At 61.9% G+C, this 20,003-nt stretch overlaps 2 protein-coding genes across 2 annotated transcripts in view; both read right to left on the minus strand.

Moving 5' to 3' along the window:
• Positions 1 to 911: 911 nt before the first annotated feature.
• On the minus strand, positions 912 to 8,124 carry BARHL1 (BarH like homeobox 1). Its single transcript, XM_024562003.2, has 3 exons — positions 7,467 to 8,124; positions 3,500 to 3,722; positions 912 to 1,862 (listed from the first exon to the last, which is right to left on the minus strand). The coding sequence occupies exons 1-3, from the start codon at positions 7,930 to 7,932 to the stop codon at positions 1,568 to 1,570; spliced, it is 984 nt and encodes a 327-aa protein (XP_024417771.2). The 5' UTR covers positions 7,933 to 8,124; the 3' UTR covers positions 912 to 1,567.
• Positions 8,125 to 16,767: 8,643 nt separating this feature from the next.
• The window catches only part of CFAP77 (cilia and flagella associated protein 77), a 102,382-nt gene continuing 99,146 nt past the window's right edge, over positions 16,768 to 20,003 (minus strand). Inside the window, exon 6 of the mRNA XM_024562007.3 lies at positions 16,768 to 17,599. Coding sequence (XP_024417775.2) covers positions 17,477 to 17,599 — 123 coding nt within the window. The 3' untranslated portion in view covers positions 16,768 to 17,476. The remainder of the gene's footprint in view (positions 17,600 to 20,003) is intronic.

Below are 20,003 nucleotides of genomic sequence, written 5' to 3' on the forward strand. Positions count from 1 at the left end.
GGTGGCTGGGTGGGGGTGGGGTAGGGAGGAGACGGAGCAGGGGCCGGTGGGGGTGCGTTTAAACGTGCCGCCACCTCCTGCTCTCCCAGAGCCATCCTGCCACCAAGCGAGGGGCTGGCCTGCTGAGCCCCCAGACCTGCCCGCCCTGGGCGAGTCTTCAGTCGGGGGAGTGCGAGCTGCGGGTGGTGTGGCAGGGGAGCCGGAGCCCCTCCACCCCCAGAGAGGGAGCGGCCCCAGGGGGCCACCTCGGCCCCGACGGTGAACTGGAGGCCTGGAGCCTGGCTCCAGGTTTCAGCACCTGCCCCTGAGATCCCGGAGCCACGGGCTGGGCCTGGGGCCTGGGGCCGACGCCGGGGTGTGGCCCCCTCTGCGTCTCGTCTCCTACATACTCTGGGGGAACGGCTCGGAGGATGGAGACGCGGGAGTGGGGGGACCCAGTGCGGCGTCCGGTTCCCAGCGAAGTCTCGTTGGGTCCGCCGCGCCCGGGCCCGGAGCCACGCCGGCGCCGGCGAGCGGCCCGGGCGCGGGCGGAGGCGCTGTCGGGGGAGTAGCCTCGGAGCCCATCTGTCGGCCCTGCGCGCGGCGGGCCGGTCACCAGCTGCCGGCGCCCTTGTTGCGGCCAGATGAGCCGGCTCGGCGAGGGCATCGCAGCCCGGCCCGCAGCGGAGCGGGCCCGGCCGCTGACCCCCACCCCGGTCCCCGGGACCCGCGGCGAGCGGCAGGGGACCAGCTGGAGAGGCCGGGGGCGGGGGCGGGCGGGGAGCGGCGGGCTCCCTCATTGTGGAGAGAGGAGGACGGCGGCCACGGCGCCGCAGGGGAGAGGGGCGCGCAAACGGCCTCACTGCGGAGGGAAGGAGACGAGTTCCGGGGGGAAATGGCAAAGAAGGGCTGAGCGCGGACAGGCGCCTGGCCATTTATAAGAAGTTTATTTCGACATTTAAAAAAGAGAGAGAGAGAACCCGAGGGGCCCGGCTGCCTCCCGACAGAGGCCCAGGGTCGGGGTGGGGGTCAGGCCCCCTTGGCCCCTTCCTGCCCTGCCTGGGAGGGGGGCGGGCACAGGCCACGGACTCACTGATTCACGGACACAGTCACGGGCTCATGGGTCACGAATAAATAACTTCATGTACACTTTGCACACCGTATGTACAGCTCTGCGCCGGCCGGGGCAGCGGGACTGGGGCGCCACGCTCCCCGTCCCGGCCAGGGGTGCGGGGGAGGGCTCGGTGCACAGCTGGGGCGTGGAGGGGGAGGGAGAGAGTGCAGCCTGGGGTCGCCCCGCCTGCTTCCGGGAGGGGCGAGGGGGTGCTGCGGGAGCCGGCGGTGGGGTGTCCTGTATGTACATCCGCGGGTGGAAGTGGCTCCGGATGGACTGGCCGGGAGGGAGGACGCTGAGGACCGTTAGGGAGACTCGGTCCGGTGTCCAGGCCTCAGTAGACTTGGCATCTGGCCCTTGTGCGGACACCCGCTGGAAAGCCGGACAGAGGCCCCGGGAATGGGCGTTCACCCCGTGCCCTCCGGGAAGCAGGCGGCCGGGGCGGGCGCGCAGCCCCGCAGTACGGCGGGCGCTTCACCGGGGCTGCGCGGCGCGCGGCAGGACGCCGGCCAGCGGGGGCAGCGGCGGGGGCGGCTCGCTGGCGCCCTGGAGTCCGTGGATGAGGATGCGGGGCACCAGGGGTCTCTGCAGGGTGGGCGGCGGCGCGCTGGGCCCGCGATACAGGTACAGCGCGGCGCCGGGATCCAGGTTGGAAACCAGACTCTGAGGGTAGAAATAAGGCGACGGGAACATCCGCTGGAGCGCCGAGTAATTGCCTGCCTCTGCCAGCAGCTCCAGCCCGACGGCCGTCTGTCGCTTCCATTTGGTCCTGGGGAACCGAAATAAACGCGCAGGACGGGGTCAGGGCCGTGGTGCCCAGAGGCCCCAGCCCCTCAGAGTGCTGGGCCCAGGGCGCCCGAGGGAGGCCCCGCGGGATCATGCCAGTGCATTGGTAACGGGGTGCAGGCATGGCCTCCTTCAAACTTCCACCGGCCTCCCACAGCCACTCGTCCCCATCTGACAGATACAGAAACTGAGGTGTGGGCCACTTTTCCAGATGGTCTCTCAAAAGTGGTAGAGCCGAGGTTCTAAGCCAGGCTTTCTGACCCCAATCCCCTGACCCTCACCTGGAACACTCTGCTTAGGGGGCCGCAGGCAGGGCCCTTGGGGCTGCTGTTGGAGCTTCTCCCACCTTATCTGTCCCCTGGGGAGGGGGGCGAGATCGCCCCGGAGAGGACAGTGCTGGGGGTGGGGGCATCAGTTAGCCCCAGAAAGGGACGCTGTTGCTTCTCCCCGTGGTACCACCTGCGGGGGGCCGCACCGTCCAGGTACCCAGGTTGTGGCCTCTCAGCGGAGGCGCGCGGGGAGATGGCAAATGGAGGAGACAAGCCCTCTCCGCAGTTACCCGGGGCAAGCCCGCAGCCTGTCTGGCACCGAGGTCCGGAGGCACAGGCGGAGTGGCAGCGGGAGTTGGAGAAGGCAAGGAAGTCGAGGCTCCACTCGCTGCCGGAGCTGCGGCCTGGCCCCCTGAGTGTAACTGGCCGGGGAGGCTGAGCCAGTCCCACCGAGCCGGGCTCAGCCACACCAGCCCCGTCTCCCTCTCTGAATTATTCATCATCATCATAATTGTGTAATTACTGTAGCGGGCCTTAATTATTGATGCCCGGAGCAGTAATCGGCATTTATTATTAATGGGTTGACGTGTTCTGAGGCTTGTTTATGGAAGGCACCATTCCGGCCTCCACGAAGAACCTCGGAGTGACTGTGGGCACGGGTGTTTCTGTGGGTGTGAGTCGTGTCGGTGTGAGTGTGTGTGGCTGTGTCTGTTTGTGTTTGTGTGCGCACTTTCTCCAGGGAGGGAGATGGGAAAACACCAGGTTCACGACCAGTCCTCTAGCCCTCCAGTCCCCCAAAGCCGGGGCTGGCCCCTGCCCTCCCCCCGCTCGGCACTAAAAAGGCTGAGGGGGCCAGGAGGGGCAGGTAGAACTCAGATCCCTCCCTGACCCCCAGCAGCTGCCTGGGCTGGGCTACTACACTCCCCCCTCACACCCCTGCTGTCTTTCCCCAAAGACACAGGCCCCACCCCTCCCCTGGCCTGGGGCTTCCACTGGGAGAACTCAGCGGCCCCAGACTGGAGGTGGGACTGCTCCAGCTGGGGGTGGGAGGACCTGACTGGGATAGGGCAGGCCTTGGATGGACCGCCCATGGCCCACGCGTCTGTCTGTCCACCCGTCCTGGAGAGGGAATAACTGGGTACTAGAGACGGAGTCTAGGGCTGTTTTTCTCCCTCATCGTGATCTTTGGGCCAAGCCTTCTCTCCTGGGGCCTCGGTTTCCCCACCTTTACAGGATGGAGAAAGCTCAGGGGCCCTCCCCGAGCGCCAGGTGGTGGACAGGTTTCCATGCAGAGCAGATAGGAAAGGAGAGGTGGCCCTTTCACCCTTCCCGCCCCGCAGCGGGGCCTCACCTGCGGTTCTGGTACCAGGTCTTGACCTGCGTGTCCGTGAGGTTGAGCGAGGCGGCGAGCTCCATGCGGTCCTGCACGCTCAGGTACTTCTGCCGCTCGAAGCTGCGCTCCAGCTGCGCCAGCTGATGGTCGGTGAAGGCGGTGCGCGCCTTGCGTGGCTTCTTCAGGCGCACGGGGGGACTGTCCCGTGAGCTGGAGATCTCGCGGTCACCCTCCTCCTTCACTGCGGAGACACAGCGGCCCGTCAGCTCCCGGCCTCACCGCCCTCCCTCCCCAGCGGCTGCTAGCCCGTCGAGGTCAGGTAAACATGGCTGCGGACGAACTCGGCTCCAGCGGCAGTGGCCCCACCACACTCAGCGGCTTCAGGAAAGCCGCCAGGAGCACGAACCACAGGGCTCCCGGATTGAGAAGGACTGACAGCTCCGGGAGAAAAACCCAAAGCCGAAAGATCTCCACGTGTCTTCCCTACACCGCGCTCCCTGGAGGAGTAAACCGAGCAACCGGCTGAACGCACAGGGGAGGGGAGCCAGGGCTGTGCGGGTGTTTGCTCAGGGGTGCGGATCTGTGCTCTGCCTCTGCGCCCGGGTTCTCCGGCGGCAGGTCGGCCGGGAAAGGAGGAAGCTGAGTGCCGGAGTCTAGGGAGAAAAACCCGCGTGGAGGGACAAAGAGCTGTGCACCCCGGAGTGAGGCATTTCCCTGAAGAATAATGTACCCACATCTCTCCTGGCCCCTCTGTGGACGCAAATCCATAAGGATGGTTGGCCCTGTTTATTAAACTACCAGCACCGGGAGGCCGGCGCGAGGGTGAATCAGGATCTGGGAGCAGCGCGAGGCACTTGGAAAAACAAGCGAGGCATCTGCCCCTCGATGCGCGCGTCGCCGCAGTCAGTTTCCTTGTCTACACGATGCCCACTGTGACTCCCACTAACTCCATGCTGCGGTCGTGCGGTTCCACTGGGTCCCCACTCCTCAGGCCCAAGGATCGGACCCGACAGGGCAGTTTCTTCTTACCAAACACTTTGGATTGGGGGTGACGGCCCGGGAGCCCAGACTTGATCAAACACGCTCAGTGGTCTCCCTCTTCCTCCCCCTAAAGCCATGATCGAACCAAAGAGACCCCTTCCCCCAAATTGGCGCCTGGCTGGGGCCTCCCCCGCTCTTATTCTCGCGGCGTTTTCCTTTCTGGTGAGTTTCATTGTGCATGGCGTTTGCGCTGACAGGGTTCAGCTGAACGCGAGTTGATTTCTCTCTGTAGGAAACAATAATCCGGTTAATTGAGCCACCAGGGAGTGAGACTTTTCAACCGGAAAGGCAGCGGTGTGCAGCCGGGACGGCGTGGGCACCGTGTGCACCGAGGCAGGCTAGCCGGGAGGGCGCCTCTGGGGAGAGACTGCCTCTTCCACACCGGCGCCCTGCCTGCCAGGCTCCGGCCACGCAGGGTCTGGCCGCCTTGGCAGGGGTGTTGAGGTGGAGGGGACCAGTCCTGTCTGTGCTGGCTGGGGAAGTTTAATCAAGTGCAGGGAAGCGATGATCCAGACCCCAACCTTGATATTGTGGAGACCTTGCTTCGTGACCTAACGGTTCCGAGGACTCTGAAAATCCCCCCTTCTCGGGGCTGAGGCCAGAGTAGGAGTGGGCGGGCTGAGCGGTGGTGTCAGGAAGATGGGGGCTTTTCTCTAATCCCTCTCTGGCGCGGCTGGAGCCTCTGAATGCGCCCTCAGGGCCACTACCGCTGGCCCGGAACAAGGCCCCAGAGGTAGAGATGCCCTGACCCACCTGCTTGGAGCAAAGTGCCAGTTCCGCTTCTTAGCAGACCGGCGTTGGCTCGAGCAGCTAAAGCCGGGGTGGACCACCTTACTTCCAAGCCTGGTCCTATCTTCTCCAAATGTCCTCTGACACCAGGAACGCGGGATGGACTGGCCGTCCGTCCCTGCCTCCCTGCCTCCCTCGGAGGAAATGACTCAGCACGGAAAGCGGATGGGGAGATGCCCACGGGGGGTGGGGGGGGGGCTTGGTGTGTCTGTGTCCCCGCCAGCCTTCCTCACTTGGCCCTGAAAAAGTCACCTCCGCGTTTGAGGAACACTCCCGACATTGACTCTGTGGTGGATGTCCTCACTCCCTTTTCACCCACGGCTCTGTAGGTGCAAAGTCCACACCGCCTATGGGTGGGTGTGGGGGAGACCTTCTGCCCTCCTCCACTCTCAACCCGTTTAAGCGATATGTGGACAGCCAGCCCTCGTTACCTCCCCGATCAGACACCATCAGGGGCAGGAGAAGGAAATTGATCTTCCAATTACCTTAAACGAAACCTCTCCTCAAAATCCCAAATAAAAGGAGACAAGAGCCAACTTCTCTCGCCACGAGCAGCACCACCATTAGCGTGCAACGTTGGGGGTTCTTGCCCCCCACCGTAACCACAAAGCTGGGGTGCTGTTGAGAATGGCCCACAATAAAGCAGTGTGATAAATATATGTTGGTGTGGCTTCTCTGCCCTTCCCCTGCACCTGTCTTCCTCCCGGGCAAGTTTTCTTTGCCTCTGTAAACTGCCCCTGGAGAGAAGCAGGGGTTTCTGGGGCCGGATGCCGCTGGCCCCCCTTCCTGGGCGCCCGAGGCCGACCTGCCTGTGTTCTAGGTGCCGCTGGCCCAGCAAGGCTGGGGCGGCTGGGGAAGCGCGGGCAGCGACGTGTGCAGAGGGGCCCCAGACGGGTTTCGGTTTGAGGTCAGGGCATGTCCACACATGAATTCTTGGTTGGAAGGAGAGGGTTAAATGAGCCTCCCTGTATTTTCCTGAAGACTGAGTGCAAACAGGGGCCAGGAGGTGAGGGGCTCCAAGACGGTAAAGCCCGTGCCTGCGCAGGGAAGTTCTGTCTGACAAACGGGGTTCGGGAATTAATTATGAGACTGGAAGAGCTCTGAAGAGTCTCTGCCAGCCCCGTTTTCGGCTGGATGGGGACACTGGGCTCCCTCCCTCAGAGCCCTGACACGGCTCCCCGTCCAGCCTCTGGGCTGCTTCCTAGAAAGAGCTCTGCCCTCTGGCCTCACCAATGAGCTCAAGTCCAGGCGGTTTCCGGGGGCCAGAAATAAAATTAGGGCCCTCCTTCCTTTCTCCCCTTCCTTCTTCCTTTTCCTCCTTCTTTCTCCCCCCACCCCCACCATCCTCTTAATCTCGATCTCAGCTCCCTGGTTAAAACGGATGAAAAGGGAACAACAAGGAAACAGCTCATAGAGGTGACAGGCAAGTGAAGGGCCAGTGACCCCAATGTAGGGGAGGGAGGCTGCCTCCTCAGGTCCCACAGTACCAGAAATTGATTGCTCAATTCTCTTAAAAATCAAATTCAGTGAGAGCTCTTGGGTGGGTGCAGGGTCCCCTCCCGACCAGACAGCCGCCTGCCTGCTGTTTCTACTTCGAAGTGAGCGCTCCTTCTGCAGGGCTCCCAGGGCCCGATCGCCCTGGGCCCAACAGGATGCAAAGCCCGGGTCTTCTTCCCCTCTGGATGTTCAGATTAAAGGGTGGAAAATTCTGACTGTTCTCAGTGCTCCTGCTGAAATTTCCTGCTAGGTTTTCACTCTTATAAAAAAAACACGGGGGTGCCTTCCAGCAGAGCCCTTTGGGTCTTCTGTTGCTTCTGCGAGATCTTTTCTCAGTCACAGGCTCAGCCAGATAGGAGCCTGCTCCTGCCCACCGGCACCCCTGGAAGGGGAGACCCAGCTGAAGTTTGGAAAGTTTGCTTTGTGCGTTTTGGGGACTCTTTCCTGGGGCACAGAGCCTCCCTCTCCCTACTCTCTCTGTTGGGCTCTTCGTTGCTCAAAGGCATAGCCACGGGGCAGCCGAGAGGTTCAGACCAGACCGGCAGCTCGGCTGGGCCCGGGGGGAGCTCTCAGCCTGTATGTGCTTGTCCCCGCTGAGTTTTACTGCCAGTTTTTGGAAATACAGTGTCCCCTGAGTTTCCATCTCCCATTTTCTTACCTTTATACTCGGAGTCTGATGAGGCGTTGCTGCCACTTTTGTCCAGCTTGTCTCTAAAGTCCTCCCCGGCCTTGGCTGCCAGACGGCCCCCTGGCTCGGGGGCTGCCGGCTGCCCGCTGCTAGAATAGGGTGCACAGGCTGCCAGGGGTTTGCAGTCGGCAAGGATGTCCCTGATCAGAAAGGAGGAGGTCACAGTGCGTGACTGGGCTGGGGCTGAGAGCTGCCCGGGCTGCAGGTGGGAGTCCAAAGCGGGGCCCGGTGCCCCGCCAGGCCGCGGGGCGCCTGTCTCCAGACAGTCCCTTCCTGGTGAGGCTGGCGAAGAGCAGTCGCTGCTGCTTTCAGAGCGTGGACTCAGCTCCAGGGGCGACCGGCAGTCCCCAAGCAAGGGGTCCCCCTTGGGAAGGGCGGGGCTGCCCGCTCGGTGGGAGAGGATGGAGTCGATCCCAAAGCCATTGGAGCCTTCCATAGCCAAGCTGCGACCTGTACTCTTCAACAGCTCCCCACCCACCCCCAACCCCAGCCGCCGCTGCCCCTGCCCCTAGCTGCGGGCTGGCATGGGGAAGGCGGGCAGGGAGCCTGCGGGCACCTTGGATAGAGTTCAGCCTTGGGGGAGCCCAGGAGCTCTGGGCCAACCTCCTCTGCGCATTAGATCCAAAAGGGCTCAGCGCGTCTTCTGCAGCATCGCACCGAGTCGCCGAGCCGAGGGGGGGTGGTGGGAGTGTCAGGGAGGGATGGGAGGGAGGGTGCGCCAAGTTGGGGAGAGCAAAGGGGGAGATGGACGGTCTGAGCTCTCCTTTGGCACCGAAGAGACGCGAGGATGTTGGAATCTAAATACGGAACGGCTTTTAAAAATCCAAACCGTACGCTTCCTCCAGGCAAACGGTGGCCGAAGGCAGAGGGGTCAGCACCGCGGATAGCAGCGGGCTACCAGCGGAAGGAACGAAGCGCACCTGGTGTCGTCAGCACCGCGGATAGCGGCGGAGGCGGCGGCGGCCCGCGGCGCATGACGCTTCACCTGGCCGGGAAGGTCCTCTCTCCGCGCTCCCTGCGCTCCAGGGGCCCGTCAGCACCGCGGACAGCGCCGCCCGGCTCCGCGGTGGCCGCCGGTGCTCGGCGCACGCCTTCGCCTCCCCCCTTCCTTTAAAAAATGAACTTGTGTCACTTTTACTTTGGGGCTGGGTTTTTTTTTGTTTGTTTCTTTTTTTTTCGTTATGTTGTGTGTGTGTGTGTGTGTGTGTGTTTTAAAGGGGACTCGCCCACGTGTCCCCGGAGTGATGACGCTGATTGGCTCTGGACGATTTTGGGGGTGATGTCACAGCTCCGCAAGCCGCTGCCCGATTCCCTTTCAGTTTGATTAAAAGAGACACTGAATTAATTACAGCACAGACCCAACTGTTTACCGGCGATTTCCACACGGTTTGCTTTCATTAGGCCGGTGATGAGGCTCCTAATGAGGGTGATTAGTTGAGGGGGGACGGGCTGGCAGGGAGGGGTCCGGCGCCGGCTGCCGCTGCCGGCGGCTTGGGTTGTGAGGTTTTTAAAGTTTCCCCGACCCTCTCCCACGATTATTTAGGCTAGTCGTCCGCGGGGCCGCCAGAGATCCGTCTTCTCGCCCCCTCCCCGGTTTTTCCTCCTCCAGCAACAGAAAGGGACTAAACTCGGTGCAGAAAGAAGTGTGTGTGCGCGCGCGCGCGTGTGCGTGTGTGTGGGTGGGTGGAGAAGCCCTGTCCTGGTGTGGGAAGAGATTTTAAGTTGCGTTGTGTTCCGGCGTTTCTGTTGGCTTCCAGATGTCTCGCATGTAGGGGCAATTCGCAGCCCTCTCTGCTGTCTTAGGACCCTCCGGCCCGGGCAGCAGGCGGGGAAAGCCTGGCCTCCGCCCCGAGAAGGGACCCGACGGTGGCTTCACTGTGGGGCGAGGGTGCAGAAATTGGGCAGATCGTGTCTGCGATGTTGGGGGGACCCCGAGAAATCTGTGTGGCCCGAGGGAAGGCGGCAGGGACCCCCACCCCGCCGATGGCGCTCCGGTGGCTCGCTCCGGGGCCGGCGTTTCTGTACCTCTGAGCCGGAGCGCGAGAGCTTCCGAGGGCAGGTGGAGACGTCTGCAAACGGCCTCTGATTCCGCGCGGAGCCGGAGCTCGCCTGCCCCGGGGTGTATTGTCGAGGCAGCGCTGGAAATACCGTCTTTTCCTCGTGAATAATGCGCCCCGGTGCCCGCCCCACCCCTCCGCGGTCCAGTTCCGCGCCTTTCAGGGTCAGCCTCCAGTGCCGGGCCGCGGCGCCGCGGCCGATCTGAAGCGCGCCTCGGGCCCTGGGGTCGAGATCGGGTCTGCGGTTACAGGACGCAAGGAGGGGAGCCGCTGGCCTGCAGTGCGGCCCGTGCGCCCGAGGCGTCCTTCGCTGCCCCACGCCCAGAGCCCAGGCCTTCCAAAGCGGGCCCGCGCGCTGTCCCCTCCCCACGGGTCCTCGGAAACCACCCGGGCCCCGCGTGGGGCTCAATGTGCCAGGCCCAATCGGAAGAGTGAGGCGCCCGCATCCCCCCAAACCCGCGACCTGGCCCAGGGAAGTCCGGCGCAACCGGCTGAGCAGAAACTTTCTTCTCCCTCGGGTGAGGTCGGCGGTGGCCTCCCGCCGGCTCCCCGCGTTCTCCCCCTACGCCCGCTGGCAGATTGGAAGCGGCCAGCCACCGGCCGGGCTGGGGGCGAGGACGGGTGAGTCCCTGGGGACATCGGTCCCCGCTCGGCTGCAAGCTGTCGAGGAGGCGGGAGGGCGGTCGCTGAGCGGCCATGAGCGGACAGACCCCCGCCCTGACTCAGTGGCCGCAGCCGTGGGCGCCTCTCGAGGTGGGGCCCAGACCGGGGGTCATTCTTTTTCATTTGGTGGAAGGGGAGGGGGCAACAGTCATGGCACCGTTCCCGGCCAGCCCCCAGCTTGGGTCACATTCCTGCTCTGGGCGCCTCTGGAGACCCCGCACTCCCCTCCACTCTTTCACCCCACCCTTGCTTCTCCGGGCCTGCGCCTGCATCTCCAGAGGAACCTCATCCCCTCTGGAGCACCCAAGGCCCCAACTTGGGTTAACAGGACTCCCCTCCTGGGCCTGTTTGAGGCCGTGCGGCTCCTGGGCCAGGATCCGAGGGGCCGGCCAGGCCGCCAGAAAGCCCGTGTGCTGCAGCCCGCTGGCTGACAGGCATCGGGCAGCACAGACCTCTTCCGGCCTGCAGGGCTTTAGGCTTGGGTTTGGATCCCGGACCCAGCGAAGGCGAAGCCTCGGGCGGCGCGGGGCGCTGCGGGGATCGGAGTGCGGCGGGTGTGTGCCCACCGCGAGTGAGGAGCGGGGTAGGAAGCAAACCTCTTGTGGTTGAACAGAAAGGCCTGAACCCCAACCCCTGCCGCCCTAGCCGGCTTCTCTGAGCGTCTTTGGGCCCCGGCATATTTAACAGGTTGTTAGAACACCATCATTAGTACTGAATTATCGCCTCTGTTAGAATATAAAACATTCTATGCGATTTGTTTCCTTCGGAATTTACTGGAGGATTCTGCCCTCTCTCACATTTTACTTGTGCTTGGGGATTTCCGGCCCCACCACCCGCCTCCTCCTTCCTCTTTTCTTTATCACCAGGGTAGTTCTTGCATCTCAGCCTGTCCGCAGCCGGAGGGTTTTGTGAGTGCTCACCTGGACCCTTGTGTGGCTGAGAGGAGTCCAGGAACCGGCATTTTACTAGACATACAGGGGATCCCGGGGTGGTCCGTCCCTCCCTTTGCAAAAGAAGGCTGGTGGGTCCTGGAGGGGCGGAAGGGCCGTGAGGTCCTCACAGCTGGTCCCAAAGGCTGGTAGGGTACCCTGGGGAGGATGCCAGGCCTGGTGTGTGTGGGGGGGCTTGGGGCCTCAGGGGAAGGAAAGGGAATCTGTGTGACGAGGGCACTTCCAGGACCGGCCAGGCTGCCCGGACTGGCGCCCAGGCCCCTTTCCAGGACTCTCACCCCTTCTCCCCAGCCCCTGGCTTCCTCTTCACTCCACTAGCTTCACATTCCAGCCCCTGCCCATCATCCTTTGCAATTGCTCTTTTAAACCTTCAGCTTCTCAGGGACCTAAGGCCCTAGAAGGCCCCACCCCCAGACACACCCCCAGAATGGATGGAGCAGAGGCCCTTCCCCAGGGCCCAGAGGCCAGCTGCACGGGGGTGCCCTGGGGAGGCCCAGGCCCTGTCCCACCCTCCACAACCAGTGTCTCTTGCCTGGACCTCAGCTTTCCCTTTAGGACAAAGATGTTGACATCAGAGGCTGGTGGCGAGGGGCCCGGGTAGGAGAGGCCTATGGACTGGGAGGAAGCAGCTGAGCTGTGGAATCACATCCTTTGCACCTGGGGCTCTTTCTTGGCTTGGGTCTGGCTCTGGGTCAGGAGTGGGCCTGCACCTCTGGCTGAGCCCTGCTTCCTCCCAGCCCTGCCTCCCTCCCCACGGGGTTCGGAGCATGGACAAGGCCGCTTTGCTTGCCTGGCTCAGCAGGCAAGCCAGTGGGAAGATGTGCTCCAAGGTTTCCGAGAATGGCCCCAAGGTCCCCTCTGCTCACAGGTGAATTGTGACTTGTGTGCCACCCTTCCCAGTTCCAAGCAGCTTCGGCGGTGGAGGCAGTCCAGTGTGGCAGGGCGAGGTGTCTGAGGTGCAGACCCCAGCATCAGGGACTTCAAGTGGGATCCTGCCTCGGAATCCAGGGCTGAGACGCGGGCGAGGCAAGTGAGGCGAGTCACCCAAGTCTTTATGGAAACTTAAGGGCTTTTACAATTTTGATTTACAAAATACATTGTTTGTTTTGGTTACTGAGTTGGGGGCAACCCTGTAAACTGTGCCTTAGGCACGGGCCTTTCCATCCCCGCCACCAGCCCAGCCCTGCTAAGTGACCTCAGCTGTCGACGGGATAGCGTTGCCCACGTCACATGGCCACTGTAGGGGCCCTGCGCTCAGCTGGGGCCCTGGGCAGCAGCAGTTGTGCATGTCACGTGCGGCGACTGACAATGACAGCAGAGCGGTTTCTCTGGAAGGTGAGAGCGGCCCGCTTGTCTCCCTAGCCCCCCGTGGAGGGGTCAGCTTCCCCTTTGCCCACAGCCTTCCAACCAACACCGGTTGTTCAAGCAGAGAGGGAAGGGACTGTGGCTGATCTGGGCCAGGCCTGGGTGCTCACTTCTCGGCTCTGCAAGCAGATGGGCTGGAGCGAGGATCTAGATGATCTGTGAGCTTCAAGGTCACGCTGTTCTCAGCCATTTTTGTCTGTTTGGCCCCAAGCCCCTTGGAGCTCCTGCAACCAGAAAGAGAGCGTGTTCTTTTCTTCCCTCCCTGCCTCCCTCCCTGGCCCGCCCTCCCGCTCCCAGGCAGGCAGCCGGTCCCACGCACGGTGCACCACCTAGGTGCTGGCAACGTGAGGCGAGTGGGACAGAGCGGAGCTCGTGGAGTGCCCTGGTGCCCATCGGTGTGCATGTCCTTCGTACATTATTTCCCATCTGTGGATTCAAGTTTATAATTTACCTGCGTTTGGTTCTAAGAACCTGGAGAAAAAGCCAATGTAGTTTTTAAAAAAAAATTCTCTTAATGATTTCAAGCATCAAAGATTTCCCAAGTAAAAAGAAACGGAGCAGAAAGGCGGGTTGGGTCGGCAAGGATCAGCGCTCGAGAAGAAGGCGTGTGGTCAGAGGCGCAGGCCTCTGGGGCTGTCTCGCAGGCCTGCTGCAGCGCCTGAGCTGCGGATCTGCTGGCTGCCGCGGGGTGCGGTTTCCCCGAACCCTGAAACCTGTGGTTGCTACACCAGCACTAGCTGAGGAGCTGGGATGGGTGAACCAAGAAGCCAAACCACCTCCATCTGGACCCAGGGACCTCCTGCGGGGACTGGACGGTGGCCTGTGTGTAAGGCTTTCTCCTCCGGCTCCGCAGAGCCCTGGCCAGGCAGATAGCTCAAGTCTGGTTCATTGCCACCACGGCTGCTGAAAATCCTGGATAATGGCTGGACTCCAGACCTGCCCCCCTTTCTTCTCAGCAGAAAATTATTAAGTATCTGGTTCTATGAGAGAGACAGAGGGAGAGAGAGACAGAGAGAGAAAGGGAGGGAGAAAGAGAGAGAGCCATTGGGAGAGAAAGAGTAAAAGAATGAATGAGGTTTGGGGTTTGGGTTGAAAAATCTGGAAATAGGTGGAAGTCAGTTGGGATGCAGCCTGAAAAGAAACCCTCCCTGCCAGCCTGGAGGAGGCCTGCTGCAGCCCTGGTGGGCTGCTGAGTAACGCCACAGCCTCCGTCTAGTCTGGCAGGACTAGCTGTCCCCTCACACCCCTCCCAGCTTCAAGATGCTGTTTCCAGAGGCTCCTGCAACACTCCTGCCCCCAGGCCAGCTCTCGCTCCCCCGCCCCCCCAGTGCACACAGCGGGGGCGCTGCCTCCCTCCTGCCTCAGAGGGGACTTCCAAGAATTTCAAGCCCAGCAGGTGAAGGTGCAGACCAGCTGCCCCTGCCCCCAGCTCACGAGGATGGTACACACGGGCCCCTTTGTTTAGTTAAATCTTGGGGGGGGCGGTTTCCAGGACACCCACCCAGGAGGCAGAGTGTGGGTGAATGCCCATCAACAGGGAGACATGCAGATCAGGGCACATGCCCCACATCTGGAGTGTGGTGGGGCACTGGGGCCCGAGGGCTCAGCTCTCCCGGGCCCCCCACCCACGAGCACCCACTGTGTCAGTCTCTGGCCTGGGCGGCTCCGTGGCCTAACTTGCTGGCTGAGCTCAGGCCTCCTTGGACATCTCTCTTCCGTCCCTGAAGGGGATGGTGGTGCAGGGAGGCTAACAGAGGGTCCCCAAGGCCCCTCCAGGCTGGAACCTTCTGGGACACTACCCTGGGTCTTGAGGGACATCAGAGGGACCCCAGTTGTGTGTGGGGACCTCTCCGCCAGGGTCAGCACGAATGAGGACAGGCATTTGCATTTGGCCAATGCGATGGGACACCTAAGAAGGTGAAATGAGACTGGAATCCGACCTGGGGCTTTGTGCACAAATAATTAACGAGGAGGGACGGGCCAGGCTGGGGGAGGGAAGGGCAGGGAGCCTCCTCAGCCTTGGACTCAGACTTGCCAGCGGGTGGCGCTGTAGGACAAGGAGCTGAGGGACCCTCCGTGGCCAGCAGCTTCTGGCCCAGGCAGGGAGCACCCAGAGGCCGGGATCTCCAGGAGAGGACCGGGGTGCTGCCCCAGGCCACCCGTCACAGCCCCGGCGGCTCCCACAGCACGCGGTCTGCCTGCTGGGGCAAGAAGTGTTGATCAGAGCTACTTGGACCCAGGAAATTTCCTGAGGCTTTTTGTGGTCAAGTCCACCCTGTCTCCCCGGCCCAGGTCCTTGGAGCAAATCTGGGGGGGGGATCTCTCTCGTTGCCGCAACAAAGCCTGCCCCACCCTTGGGTGGGGTGAGCCTAATGCCAGGTCCTTCAGGAAATTCTGTGTTCCAATGCTCCCCCACACCCTTTCCATATGGGATTTCAGAGCAAAAAAGTATGTTGAATTAAACCTATCTTTACCTTCTTTTTTTAAAAAATAAAGATTTTATTTATTTCTTTTTAGAGAGAGGGCAAGGGAGGAAGAAAGAGAGGGAGAGAAACGCTGATCGGTTGCCTTGTCCGGGGATCTGACCTGAAACCCAGCCATGTGCCCTGACTGGGAATTGAACCGGCGACCTTTGCTTTGTGAGATGACACCCAGCCATGGAACCATGTCAGTCAGAGCAAAATATCTTTACCGTCTAGACTCACCTGGACACAGAGGCCTTTGTTCCTTTGAACATCCTGCTCTCGCCCCTCGATCACTCGCAGGGTCTGGTCACCCCTTTTCAGTGTGCTTTACTAATAAAAATATTTACCTCCTTCAGCTGGAGCAGGTACCCTGACCTGTGTGGGCGCCCGTCTCTCAGACGAGGCACAGAGAGGTTAGAAATTACAGGGTGGAGCTGGGCTTGACGCTCTTGACCCATGGAATGGCTGCCAGGCTGGCTCAGGGGCCGGTCCCTACAGCGCAGCGCTCCCTGCTCTCACACCAGGCCTCCTGCCCGCCACCGGGGCGGGTGGCTTCAGGTGGCTTTAGTCAGGATGGGTGGGGCACTTGTTTCCCTCTGGCTCCAGTGGTGGAAGGAGGGGTGGGGTGGGGTCTGGGAAGGCCCTGGCTGAGCCAGGTTCCTGAGGGGGTTAGTGTATGTGGCATTTTCCGAAAAGGGGCAGCAGGTGCGTGTGGGGGGGGCTGGGGCTGCTGGGGAAACTCAGATCTCTAGTCGCCAGACTCTGGGCCTGTGGGGGCGTGACTCCCGGCCCATATTCTTGCAGGGTTGGGGGGGCGCCGCCCCACAGAGATTGCTGGGCACTTCCCGCAGGCCAGGCCCTTGGATCTGGGCCCTGGAGCTGAGATCCCTGACCCCGCGCACTTCCCTTCTGGAGAAGGCAGGCAAGGAACAAGAGATCATTGTTTTGCAGAGAGTGAAATGTGTTGGTGTGAATTTAAGGGGACACTGTTTCAGGGACGACCTGTTGAGTTGGGGACTTGACTTTTGAGCTAAGATCTGAATGACAAGAAGGGGCAGGCAGGTGACAATCTGGGGACCAGGTGTCGCAGAGGGAAAAGCAAGCAGAAAACCTAGGGCGGGAGTGAAGGGCTGTGGGCAGTGGGGACAGGCAGCAGAGGAGGGGCATGAAGCTGGAGGGATGGCCCCGGCTGTCCCACACGGGGTCCCAGCCCGGCCAGGAGTGCGGGTCTCACTTCAGGACGGAGGGGAGCCACCGGAGCGTGGAGGGGGTGCTCCGTGGAGACGGGGCCGTGAGGGTGAAGCCGGGAGCTGGTTAAGGAACCAATTCCCCAGAGACAAGACGGGGCCCAGAAATGGGGTGGGGGCAGGAAACTCTTGGAAGTAACGCCCACGGGCTTGCTGGTGGGCCAGATGTTAGAAGCGAGGGAAAGAGAGGAATGAAGGGTTTTGGCTTCAACAAAAGCTGGGTCCACGGTGGTCTCACTTGTGAGGCGCGAGAAACAGAGTGAGAAGCAGGTTTGGTGGGAAAGTCAAGTGTCTATCTTGGCCGTGTTTGCGGCAGGCGCCAGCGCGGCAAGGTCAAGCGGGCGGTTGGTAAGTGAGTCTGGAATTCGGGGAGGAGTCCTCAGTCTAGAGATGGGTTTGGAAACGCCGCAGGGCGCCGGGCTCTGCGCTGCGCTGTGGGATGCCCGGGAGGAGGCCACGCGCCTCGGAGTCTCCGTGTGGCAGCGGCATCATTCTCACATCAGTCGTGACTTTGCTGGTTCTCAGATAAAGACACAAGAGGAGGGTGACGAATCGCATTTTAATCTAAAGTAGATCAGTAGAGAATCTGTGGGAAGAGGCCAAAGAACACGCAGAGAGATTGAAGTGAGAATCCCCGGGAGTGTGGCCGACACGGTCCTCGGCCGGGGCCCTTCCAGCTCGCTGCTCACCCGGAGGGCTCTCTTCCTAAGGGTTGGCCTGCACGGTCATTGTTGGTGACGAAGCCCTCGTTGGCCTGCCTGAGCAATGGGGCGGCCCTGGGAGCGGGGTCCCGGGGAGGTGATGCCGCCCTGGGAGACGTCAGGCACTCCAAGGACAGCGTAGAAAGCTCACGTTCGCATTGTGAACTGAGGGCTTTGGGAGCCCACTCTCATCACGTGTAGGAAGTGCACGGGTGTTCTTAATGCTTCACAGGCAGAGCCTGGGGGACGACGCTTAGCCTGGAGTCTAAATTCTGCCTTGTCACTTGGTGTTGTGCTATTGGGTGAGGGCTGGAGAAGAGGGGGTGGGTGGCCTGGGTAGAGGGGTGCTGGGCATTGGTAAGCTAATGCTGGCTATCCTAAAGGGGGCGCTCTTAGCAAAAGTAGTTAACCTGAGATGGGGATCTGAGGTCCATGTGGAAGCAGAACCCATGGAAAAGTAGGAGAGTGTCTTATGCGAGTTGGGGCAAGAAAGGTGAGTCCTTCTGGAATTTTCTACTGTGTCTGGGAGACTTCAGGGGTGGGTGTAGTTGCCCATCCGCAGGGTCCCCTGGCGCACGGCCCGCTCTTGCCGGTGGGCTTTCAAAGCATTCTGACGATCGGCCTCGGTGGGAAAGGTGTCGAGGTGGGGGCCCACCTGTGGATGGGGGGAACAGTGAGTCAGTGGGTGTGGGTGCTCCGGGGCCCTGCACCCTGGGGTCTCCTCCTTTTCTCTCGCCTGCCTGCCCGCCCAACCTGCCCCTTACAGCGATGATGAGAGAGCTGTAAGAGAGAAAGGAGTGAGTAGTGGGAGCTGGCAGCATCCTGGTGAGGGGCGGTGACGGGTTGCTGGACAGGAGGTGGCCTGGGCAGGGCTGCCCAGGACCAGCGCAGCATGCTATCCCCTCTGTCCAGTTCACTGCAGGGGACAGTGTGTGCGTAGTGGACCTCACGTGACGATGGCAGGAGACACGGGGCAGTGTCCCTAATAACCAGCATCACCTTCACGTGCTGATGTCCCGCCACTGAAACCCCGAACAAGCCTCCCCCACCCAGGGGACCGCCTGGCACTGTCCGTCACGCTCCTTCAGGGAGGGTGACCCTGCTGTCCTCCTGCTGGGGGGCAGCTGCCCAGGAGCCCTGGACACAGGCTGGTGAGGGAGCAGACCCAGGTGACGTTTGTGGAGTCGGTATTTCAGCTGAGCCTCCTTCTCAGGAAGGGAAGCTGGGTGAGAGAGAGCCCCTCCCTCTCCTGGGTTGTTACATCCCCTCCAGGGGTGAGAACACCCCGCTGCCAGGCTGACTCCTTTAGGGTAGCCTGCGGGGGGGGGGGGGGGGGGGAGGGCAGTGAGGAGGAAGGGCTTGGGCCCCTTGTTTATCTACCCCCTCCTCTGCCCGCCTGCTTCCCTCTCCACTTCACTGGGGACACAGCATGAGAGCCCCTCCCCGCAGAGCCGTGACCCCCAAGGGGAGCCACACGGACCAGTTAAGCAGCCACTTCATTGCCATCATCAGAGTGGAGTGGCTGGGGTGGCAGTGCAGTGAGAGCAAATGGCATCAGCTCCACCTCCCAGAGCAGGGGCCCTTTCTGGGGCAGACCCTTTGGGGGACACTTTCGGCTTGAGGGACGAGCAGGGCCTAAGGGGGCAGCGGGTGCCGGCTGGGGCCCAGGGGGAGGGCTGGCGGGTGGGTTCCTTTGGGGTTTGCCCTGCTGTGTCTTTGGGGGAAAGCAGGACCTGTGTCCCAGGACAGCTATAGCCCCTTGTCAAGGATCCAGGGGGTCAGCCCCCAGGGTTTTAGCAAGGCCCACAGGGCTGTAATCCGCTTCGGGTGAGGGCCAGTGAGGGAAGGCGGGGCAGCTCATAGGGAAAGTGCCCACGGAGCCCGGAGACCTGGGCACCTCCCACCGCGGGGGGGGGGGGGGGCGGCAATGATGCTGAATCAGAGCCTGCAGCCCAGTGGTGGCTTCCTGATGCAGAGAACTGGTCACGTGCCTACTGAGGACAGGAGCAGAGCCAATGGGACCTCCTGGTTCCTTGAGGCCTGCCTCTGCAGCCTTGCTCTGGGACACGCACCCCCCCCCCAAACTCCCGGGTCTGGGCCACTGCTGAGGGTCAAGGAGACCCATGCCTCAGGTCCTGACCCCGGATCCCGGGAGCTGTGCTCAGCGTCAAGGGGCAGCAGGAACATCAGGGGGCAGAAGGGCCCGGTCCAGCTTGACCATTCACCACTTTGCAGGTGGGAAACTGAGGCCCAGAGAGCGCTTGGTCCAGGGATGGCCCCACAGGGAGCCCGTGGCAAACGAACTCTGAGTTCCGCCCCCTAACCTCTAGGCACGAAGTTCTGGATTCTTTCTAGAATGTTCTCCTGCAGTTGCTGCTCATGCTGAGGCTTCTTAGTTATTCCAGGACATAAAACCAGGGTCTTCATCTCCGTGGGATGCAGACGCTTTCGAGACTCTGCAGAAAGCCATGGACCATCTCCTCTGGGAGAGAACACACCCAACAAGTGCTAATGCAAAAGACAGTGCGGGCCAACTCTGAGCGCCCTGGGGCCCTTTGCGAGGCCCTTCGTGAGGCCCTTCACAGACCCTCGGCGGCGGCAGCATTTCTGGGAGCCATAGGAGCCCCAGCCGCGGGTTCCAGATTTCCTGGGCGTGCATCAGGGTCTCCCAGGCTCTGGCGGCCCAGGGCAGGGTCCTCGACTCAGCTGCCCACGGCGCCTGGACCCAGGGCTCTGCGCCTGTGAGCAAGCCATGATCTTGTTCTCACCTTCATCTCTAGCTTCAGAAAAATTCCCAGCGGCCTCCCGGACGTTGTGGAGAAGGGAGGAAAATAACCAGAATACAAAACGCTTCCAGGCCACACCTCTGTGTCCCTCTGGCAGGGATGGCTTGATTTTTGCACTGCGTGCGACATGGTCTTCCTGAACCCGTGGCTCCCAGAAGGCAGCTAGGTCCTCGGTAAGGCTGGCACATCAGTCTCTGGGGGCCTCGTGGGCACCCTGCCTGCCTCGAATGCCCAGCTGGCTGGGACTCCCCGGTTGCCACGGTCTCCTGTAGC

Source organism: Desmodus rotundus, chromosome 1 (assembly GCF_022682495.2).
Source record: "Desmodus rotundus isolate HL8 chromosome 1, HLdesRot8A.1, whole genome shotgun sequence".
Classification (NCBI taxonomy): domain Eukaryota; kingdom Metazoa; phylum Chordata; class Mammalia; order Chiroptera; family Phyllostomidae; genus Desmodus; species Desmodus rotundus.